The sequence below is a fragment of the Pterocles gutturalis genome, unplaced genomic scaffold (assembly GCF_000699245.1).
Source record: "Pterocles gutturalis isolate BGI_N339 unplaced genomic scaffold, ASM69924v1 scaffold32365, whole genome shotgun sequence".
Lineage (NCBI taxonomy): Eukaryota > Metazoa > Chordata > Aves > Pterocliformes > Pteroclidae > Pterocles > Pterocles gutturalis.
In genome coordinates, this window is record NW_010142007.1 from 24,636 (window position 1) to 34,341 (window position 9,706).

Genomic DNA, 9,706 nt, shown 5'->3' on the forward strand with positions numbered 1-9,706 from the left:
TGAAAGGAAGCTCTAGCAGGGTCAAATGGAGCAATGCCTTTACAAGAGCGTCCACTCTGTGTGTCTGCGTCTGTGCGTTTTGGTTTCAGCAGCTTTGTGTCTGTGCAATACAGGCTGCAGACCGTGTATTGAACGTTTCTATTTTGAATTTTGTTCTGACTCTTCTTTACTCTCCCACTTATAAAACCAGGATTTCTAAGGAAAATAAGCAATAAATTGCTGCATACGCTCAGCTGTAAAGGATTTTCAAAAGCAAGACAGCTGGCAGCACATTGCCATCCTTCTGCCTTGGACTTTTTGTGATAGACAATATGTTGATTAAAACAAAAATAGGGAAGTGCAATGGAATGAGGGTGTTTGCTGACCTTGTTCTGAGGACAGAAAAGTCATTTAGGGGTGAGACTGTGCTTTGAGCTTCTCCAGGGACCTGTTGTCCTGGGCATAGGATCAAGGGATTTTTTCAGGAGGAGTTTTCTGGAGTAAGGATTGTGAGATAGGTAGGGTAATAGTTGCCATTTAAAAACGAGGTACAAGCCAGAGAAAACTGCTAGGAAAATCTCAATTAAAAGAAAGAAGCAAATTCCTAATGCATAGATGGGTTATATGTGCACAATTGTAAATATAGACAATAATTTACAGGCTTTTCTCTTGAAATATTAGTGCTGCTGTGAGGAGACAAGAGTGTGACTTACTTATAATGACTTACCAGAACATTTCCATACTGTAAATGAGACAGATTAAGTTGACATTATATATTACTTAGCTGTGTACCAATTCGCTAAACAAATGCTACGAATTCCGTCATTTATGATGGAAGCTACATAAAAATTGTATAATTACTGCAGTGAGTCATCTAGTTAAATGGCACTCCTATATGGACGAATTGATTTCAATGCAAGATTAATAGCCTTTTGCTGCTGTTTTACGTGCTTGCCAAAGACCATACTACGTTGTTGCTAAGCATCATTAATGGATTAAAATAAGGGTTCTGCATAATTCCTACAGCGTATCTTCAAACAGCTTGTTTAGTTTGTGCACTAGCCTAGCGCTTGTTAGCCCTACGTAACACACGGGTCTGGAAGACCGACACGTGCGGAGGAGATTAATGCAATCCTAGGAACTCTTTCAAAAGCTCGCAGGTTTTCTTGTGGATGACTTCGCGGAGTTTCCGGACGCGCCGGATGCTGGAGGTCCCCACAAAGCTGTCGGGCTGTAGGACGGCCATGCCGTTGTGGACATCTCCCATGATGATGAGCTGGCCATCCACCGTGGTCATGTTGGGACACGGGCAGCTCCAGTCCATGTTCAAAAGCGTGATTTCTAGCGGTTCCTTCCCCAGGAATTTTAATCCCATTTTTTCATCTTTGAGAATCTCCTCCACCGTTACCAGGGCATGTCCCGAGTCTTGGTCTTCGGTCAGCTCTGTTATACGGCCCAGGATAACAAAGTCGCTTTTGCAGAAGCTTGTCACCAGCTTCTGGCGCGGTTTGCAAGCTTTGCAGTGGGTGTTCTTCGGGAAAGGGCACATCTCTTCGCAGGCCTCCCGGCTCTCAAAGTTGTTCTCGTTGCCTCCACACCCGCCGTAAATGAAGGACTGGCACTGCTTCGTCAAGCTGTTGTAGGCCCACCTGGGCTCGTAGGCTTTGCAGTGACCCTGGAGCGCTGGCAGGTTGCAGATGTTGATGGGGCCGTTCATGCACGTCAACATACAGTTCTCGTAGGTCTCGAAGTGGTTGAGGTTGCTGTTACAGTTCCCGTAGATGAAAGTGAAGCAGTTGTTTTTCTTTGCGTCATAGTACCACCTGGTCTGCTCTTCCCCACAGTCTTCGCTGTCTGGTTGCTTCAGGCATTCGTCGGTTGGAAAATGCGTTTTGTTTTGGGACGCTTCTTTGGATGTGGGTTCACCTTTGATGACTGACAAAGGGAAATCAGCCCTGAGAAGGCCGCCGCTGTTTTTGGCAGTGCAGGTGTAGATGCCGGCGTCCTGGAGCTGGGTGTTGTAGATGACTAGTTGGGCGATGTTGGTGACCACGACATTCCCTCTGACGTGGTTTGGCTTCATAATGACTTTTTCTTTCCCGTCGACCTGCTTCTCCCACGTGATTTCTGGCTTGGGTCTCCCTGTAACATCACAGAGGAAGCTGACGGTCTCGCCCACGTAGACAGACTGATGGACGGGATTGTTCACCAGGGCAGGCGGCAAGATATCAACGACCGTTGTCTCGGAATAGGCAGTAGTCGGGCGAGCTGTTGTTTCTAGTGGGATGGGGCTGGTGTTTGGCCAGGTAAGATGGTACCGACAGGTGACCACATTTAGAGTAATGCCTTTGATGCAAGCTTCTGCGTCCATGTAGCACTTGTTGTAGTAGGTGAGCCCGTCAGAGGCACAGGTGAAGCTCGGCTCCTTCTCACACCTGTCCTTGCACTTGCAGACGGGTTGTCCATCCCAGATGTCGCACTCGGAGCCTTGCTGGATGCACATGAAACGGTCGCAGGTTGCCTCTTTGGGCATTCCCACCGGCCCTTTTTTCCCCTTGACATCCATGTACCGAGCCGCCACGCAACTCTTCGTTCCGCAGACGTTGGGGCAGCACTTCTCAAAGGTCTCGCACTCCTGCGGGGAAAGAAAATAACCCAATCATCCCTGGGGACAGAGTAAGGTCCTTTTTAGAGACCCAGCAAGCAGAGAGCCCAGAAACTTTCGAGGTGCTAGCTCAGGGGACCTGGTATCTGTGGTCTGAGGCTCAGTGTCCCCACTGGCAATCCCCAACGTCTCCCGAGAGGTGCCCAAACACTCTGGGGTGTCTGAAGTGCTCCAAGTGAAAACCCTCAAGAAGGAAAATGTATTTCTCTTTCTTGAACACTAACCACATCATAAGTCTTTCCTAGAGTCACATGGACTGCTTGACTACCGAACCCCCCTTCCGGACCCTCCGAAATCCCTGAGGACAAGCCCTGAGAAACAAGAGCGGATGGAAAGTCTTATCATATGGCTGTAGGCAGTAATCCTGCTTATTTTCCACAAAAGTATGTAAAGTATTATTTGAATTCCCTGGGACTAACAGCCTACTCTTGGAGGTGAAACTGCCAAGGATTTGTAATTGTTCACATTGTAGGGGAAATAATAGAATATCTCAAAAGTAAAGGAAATTCTTGCTCCAAAAATAATTTTTCTATGGTATTTAGAAAAACAAACCCCAAACAGCTCATTATGGCTTCTCTGTCCTATTTTAGTCCTATTTTCAGATGCAGCATCGCTCTTCTAGTGATTTATTACATCCCATCTCAGCTACAGTCAGCTCTAAATGGTGGTTAATTTTAGCAGAATTTTCATCTTCTGTGCAGAAAAGGTATTCGATATGTGTGATCACAGCTGCTGGGTTGTTATGGATTACTTTAAGGGACCACAAACAGGGCTCCCATGTACCCAACGGGGCACACTTCCACCGCCTGTTAAACCTCTACAGCCCCCCTGAAATCCAAAGGCTTTCTCCATAAGTGAGAACAAAATGTTTTTTAAGCCACCAAACTAAACAGCTTCCCCTGAGCCCACTATCCTTTCCTTATTGGGAAGAAGATGACCTAATAACATAACTCTTTATTTTCAGCTGCACACTACTAGGTTGCAGAAGCAGAGTTAGGCTCCAGAACGGGTAACGTTCACAGCTGAGGTTAAGGAGCGCGGCTTTAGCAAAGTCGGCGGCAGAGTCCTGGGCTGCTTGCAGACCACGCCAGGTGAGGTCCCAGGACTCGGTGCAAGTGCTCTGACACAAGGAAATAGTGAATATTTTTAGCCAGTGTCTTCTGGCTTTCAGTTGTTGACCGGCAGATTATGAAAACATCATTCTCTGCTGCTGCTGGGGTTTTGCAAGTGTTTTAATATTCATTGCTGCACCTGGTAGCTGAAATAGAGGAGGCTTCTTTGGGAATGGCAAAATTAAAAAGAGCACCTTCATGCACAATGCGTGGGATCCATCCGAGAAAATGTTTTTGTTTACTTGATGGCCAGCATTTTTCTCTATTTTTTCCCCCCACTCTTTTTAGCATTGCAGAAACAACCTGTCTACAGAGCGTGAACCCAGTGACTCTTTTCAGCACGTTGCTGTCAGCCTGGTTTGGGCTGCAGGAGCTTTGCCGTGGGACATGATGTAAGAAGCAGGACGAGCAGGTATTTTCAGATGCCAGCTTGAGCTGGCAGTGCTGACAGGTTGAAAAATGAATTTTCGGGTTGTAAGCTAAGCACAATTTGAGCCGGGAGCATCGCAGAGCACATCTGCCTGGTCAGTTGAACTTGTTTTGCACTCCAAGCACGCTTTGTGCTTCAAGTGCAACAAAGGCTGACGATTTCCATGTTAAAGCAAACAATTTCATACAGGATTCCTCCCAGGAATATAAAGCATTGATGATGGCCACCAACAACAAAGAGCATGGTGACACTGCTAAAATTCTACGGACTGGCCCCAGCGCACGCTGAGTTCTGGAGTATCAAATTCAGATGTTTCTTTTGACAAGAAGGACAGGAAAATGATCAGAGAGAGCGAGCGCTGTGCCCACATCGGCATAACTGACAGCTGCCACACACCTCCCCACTTAACCGATAACTTATCAAACCTTTTCTGGTTTGTATAGGTCACAGGTCAATTAAATCCCAACACTATCTGAGTCCTGCACGGTGCCAGCGGAACAGAAACAGGCTGCGGTGCAAAGAAACCCCCCGAGAAACCCCACCGCCCGCGACGCAGAGAGATCAAACCGCACATCACTCACCAGGTCGGCTTCACACTCTCTCTTGCAAGTGCTCTGCGCGTCTACCCACAGGTTGGGGTTCATGTCATTGGGGCATATCCCGGCGTGGGAATAGCGGATGGGAGGGAGAGCGCTCCCCTTCAGAGAGACCTCCAGAAGCAAGAGGACACTGCTCTTCCCCAGCAAGATCCACATCCACCGAGCGAACAGCATCAACAACATCTCAGAACTTCTCCAGGGCAATGGCAGGGACTGAGCTGGAGGTAGTTCTTGTTGGCTTGGGGTTGCTTCTGTCTTAGCAAGCCTTCACTTCTCGAGGAACCCAAATGCACCTGACTCCCGTAAAACCTTCAGCAAGCTCCTTTGCTGCCTCTGTCGATAGTGCAGTTTGGGCTGGACCTCATTGGATTAAAGGTCCTAGGAAGTTTTACCCCCTTATTTTAAGAGAAATGCCAATAGTCTGAGCAGAGTTAGCTCTATTTATACCCTGCCTCTGTTAACAAGTCAGAAAAAGTAAACTTGATTTCTTTGACAGGCACACGCTTCCTATGTCCCGGTGGCAGTCAGACAGATTTGTTGCAAGAAAAAAAAGCTGGAAAGAGTTTAAAAGGCTGGAACTGGCACGGTGGGACCCCTGCATGTTTCTGAATGCAGGGAGGCCTTCTTAACCCCTTTAGACCTAAAGTACTTCCCTGTGCTAAGAATGGCATTTACTTCTCAAAGAGGACTTGTCTAAATACCAGGGACCCGCGCTCAGGGGATTTCCCCACGGCAAGGGGCTACACAATCACTGGCTAAAAGGAACAAGTAATAGGATTGAAGCAATTAAAGCTGGAATATCATATTTTAACAAAGGAAGTAGGGAAGAAATTGCTGATTTAAACCTAAGATCGAGAAAGCAGTATGTCTTCAGAACTTCTCCCGGGGTTCCTCTGGGCTTTTTTTCCTTCCCTTTGGTGGGGAGATTTCCAGGGTGGGTTTCATGCTGCCCTCCAACCCCACCAGCAAGATGTTAAAAGTGTCCCCGAATTCCTCCACATTTCCTGACAGCCAGATCCCCTTGTACAGTGCATTGCTGACCCCTTTAATAGCGACAACAACAACAAAAAAAATAGTTGAAGTTCAACTCTATGGAAACCTGCATAAAGGAATGTACAGCATTTCTGCATTGGGGGGCGGGGGGGAAATGCAGGCAAGCTGAGTTCCTCGTTCCCTGATTACTACAGAGCAAGGAGCTGATCCTGCTACTGCTAAACACGTGCCAAAACCCAGGGACAAGTGGCAGAAGTCAGAGTTGCTCAGCACCTTCCAGGATCAGAGCCTTTGGGCTGAGTTCTGGGCTGGCTCGGATGGATCCTGCCTGGTGCCAAGAGCCTCCCAGGAGGACCAGGTGAGTTTCCATCCCACAAGGGGCTCAGCAGGGCCGGACCAGCACCGCTGAGCTTTGGGAGGAGGGAGGGTTGTGCATCTGCCCTGTGCCCGGCACCGAGCACTGCAAAGCCAACGGACCCGGGAGCCCTCAACCTGCGCTTTAGTAAAGTTCTTTCCATGGGGTTTATTAAACCAGGGTTGTTTTTCATGGCTGAGTTTGGGCCTAATTCTCCTCTGAGCAATGATGGCTGCCAACCAGTACAACCAGCAGTGAACTGGGCCACCATGCAGGCAATGCCCCGGGCCATGGGGCAAGGCAGCCGAGCCTGGTGCCCTGCTGCGGCTTCCCCAGGATCACCTCCAAAAGGAAGGGAGAGCAACCTGGAGCCAGTCTGCCCTCAGCTGTGACATTTCTGTGGCAACCCAGGCTTATAAAAAAGGCTCGAGCAGTTTTGATTTGTGTGACCGCATTAACGATATGCACAGCATTTGAATTTCATATGACGTGCGGGGAGAAGTTGTCCAAATTAGCTATTTATAAGGAGCGAAGTCAACTGCTAGGCAGCGGTTTGCAGTTGATTTATTCTCTCTGAAACTTTAGAAACCTGCATGACACTCGTACAAAGTGCGGCTGTGCACAAAATGTTTTATTCAACACTTGTTTACAAAGACAGACGCAGCACCCTGTGATGCCTAAAAAAGCCAACCAAAAATGACACATTCCCAAGAGGCGCTTAAAATTCTTACAGCTCTATTAACAACAAAATCACATGTATTAGTGGTTCTGTTGACTAAACAAAGACACTTTATATTGTAAAACTGACTGCAGATAGGCTTTGAAACCAGCTGTGCGTGGGTCTCGCCGAGCGCGGGTACCCCGGGCGCTGGAGGAGCTCTAATGGGGGTGGGGGTCTCACCCCGACAGCTGCTGTACGAGGGAATGTGCCCTCAGTCCATGGGCTTGCCACCTTGTAGTCATGGATAAGTCATATTTTCCTGAGTCTTTTGGGGATGTTTTGCCCCCTTTTCCCGCTGGGTCAGAGGCGGGGAGCTGGTCCGTCCCAGGTGCTCTTGCAGCCTCCATCTCCTCTCCTGGTGCCACCTCCTGGGCCATGCTGAGTGACAGACCCACCGGTGTGGACCCACCAAGGCAGGACTCCCTTGGGAGGAAGGAATAACACTATCTTGTTTTTTTCCCTCTCCCAGACCAGGGATCCCTTGCCCAGAGGCACATTTCAGCTGCGGGGGAGCAGAGTGGGGCTCTGAAGAATCAGACGCTGGTTTGCATCAGACAGTCTTCTGCTTTGCTGCGTCCTTCTCCATCCAGAGAGACATTCTCCAGGGACAGGTAAGTCCCACTGCAGCTTTCTGCTTTCGGTATCACGTTCAGTGCACAATGGCCAGGGCGGTGGAGCTGGAGAGGCGCCGGGTTAGTGAGCCCAGCTGAAGGAGCAGTCGCACAGCCCATCCAACTCAGCTGGTTTAATGGTGTCCCCATTGCAGGTCAGGGGGGTTGCTCAAGGAAAGATCATTTCAAGCAGTTGTATTTGATGTATTGGCATCCCAAATCCTGGGCCAGCACTTGGCACAGTGGAGAGGGGCAGGGACGGTTGTATTTGATGTATTGACATCCCAAATGCTGGGCCAGCACTTGTCACAGTGGAGAGGGGCAGGGACATCCCATAGGAGCTTGGGAAAAAGGGCAAAGCAGTTATCATTAATGCCAATGATGGTTTTGTTGGGTCACTGTACTAATGTTATAAATGAGGCACAGGAAACACGTGTTAACTGAGAAATCAGGCCTTCAACAAAACTTCTGCATAGGAAGCCTCTTAGGGAATTGAATCCTGGCTTAATCCAATGGAAATGGGACAGACACAGTGCCCCTCCAGCTCCCATCGCTCCAGGAACAGGGAGTGCTCAGCCCCGCGAAGGATCGGTCCCTTGGCCACTTGAGCCCAGCCGGGACAGAGAGGCAAACAGCGCCATAAATCTCCCCGTGAATGCGGGCAGGCAGCTCCTGAGGTCAGAGGAGGCAGCGAGGACTCTGAATAACCCTCGACAGCTGCCCTGTCCCTGCCAGGACATCCCAGACTCGCTGTTGCCCAACCTGAGGAGCTCATCCCAGAGGGAACACCACTGCGCAGGCTGCCCCGGGCTGGCTCGGTGACCCTGGTTGTCCCAGCACGGACAGCCAAGCTCTGCCTAATGCACTCAATATCTTCTGGGTTTCACTGAGAGCTGTCTTCTCTACCTTGTTTAAATTAGTTCAGCTCCACTGACCTCAAAGGATGTGACCAGGTATTCCAGAACAACACCAGCTGTGAATCAGAGTCTTCGTCAAGGTCCCTGGGCATCTTTTTTCTGCTCTACCTTGTTTATAAAGCATCATGCATTTTTTCTTTTCATAAGAAATAAAATTATCCTTATGCTCCATTCTTATAAAAAAAAATCTGTTATGATCACCAAGTTTACAGCTTATGGTGTCTCATCCATGTCAGATACTGATGTGATAAAGATCTTCCCAAATCGGTTGAAGCCTTGGAAGAAACCCTGTTGCTGCCCCCAAATCCCCTTTCTGATCAAGGCATTGATCCGAGTCTGCTGGATGGGGAGCTGAGATGAACTTTCTCTGGATCTCAAACGGACAAACCTGAGCCCTGATGGCACACAGCAACATCCTGGATCTGTCCCCGGTGGTGGGGACGGGCGGCCTCTGCCCAGCCTGTGCTCCAAGGGTGTCCATCCAACACTACACCCCAGCCATGGAAAGCCCTCCTGGGATGCCCAGGGTCCTGGTCAGGGCTGTTGATCTGGAATTCACTTAACTGCTTCTGTTTTTATGAATGATGATGTCTTTGCCCTTTTTCTTACTCTTCCCCAGCTCCTGTGGGATGTCCCTGCCCTTCTCTGCCATGCCAAGCCTCGCCCCATTGTTTGGTGTGACCCCTTCGAACCGAGGAGGCAAACAGGATTCTCTGATGCACAGGAAAGTATAATCGTGTTGGGTTTTTTCTGGAGTCACTCAGCGGATGGCGGCTGGTTTGCTGGGTTCATTGTGGAAGGCTCTTGGCAAACCGCCCGTGTCGATCCTCCCGTCTCCATCATCGATCTCTGCCGCGGCAACGGGCCTCTGCCAGACTCGGCCTCTCGTGCTGTCCGGGCTTGCCGCCATTCGCAGCCAGTTTTGCCAACACAAACACAAACCACCCCTCTCCCGGCATGGCCGTGAGTCACCCTGCGGGCGGCAGCCGGCTGGCTGCAGGAGCGGGCACTCGTCTGTGCCGGGGGTGCAGCGGATGCCTGTGGCACCCACCGCCGGGAGAGGCGAGACCTGCGTGCCTCCGCTGGACCTCTGCTGCCTCAAGCTTAGCTTAAAGCAAAGGCTCTGGTCCTTGAGACCCCCCATCCTCCCTGCAGGGTGGCCAGGCACAGCAGGACCTGGTACCAGTGCCCTGCCCTTGCTGGGACAGCGACCTGTCCCCCCTCCAGAGAGGACACTGAGCCCTGTCCTGCCTGGGACAGCGACCTGTCCCCCCTCCAGAGAGGACACTGAGCCCTGCCGGCAGGGACCCCAATTGCGCAGGCA

General features: G+C 50.0%; 1 protein-coding gene across 2 annotated transcripts; it reads right to left on the reverse strand.

Annotated features, from left to right (window-relative positions):
- Nucleotides 1-598: 598 nt before the first annotated feature.
- On the reverse strand, nt 599-9,651 carry WFIKKN2 (WAP, follistatin/kazal, immunoglobulin, kunitz and netrin domain containing 2). Of its 2 annotated transcripts, XM_010084229.1 has the most exons (3): nt 9,619-9,651; nt 4,768-4,920; nt 599-2,614 (listed from the first exon to the last, which is right to left on the reverse strand). In XM_010084229.1, exons 2-3 carry the CDS (start codon nt 4,828-4,830, stop codon nt 1,103-1,105), a joined length of 1,575 nt encoding a protein of 524 aa, XP_010082531.1. In that variant the 5' UTR covers nt 4,831-4,920; nt 9,619-9,651; the 3' UTR covers nt 599-1,102. The 2 variants fall into 2 exon arrangements, with proteins under 2 accessions (XP_010082531.1, XP_010082530.1); XM_010084228.1 differs by lacking the exon at nt 9,619-9,651 and having other exon boundaries at nt 4,768-5,289.
- Between the last annotated feature and the right edge of the window lie 55 nt (nt 9,652-9,706).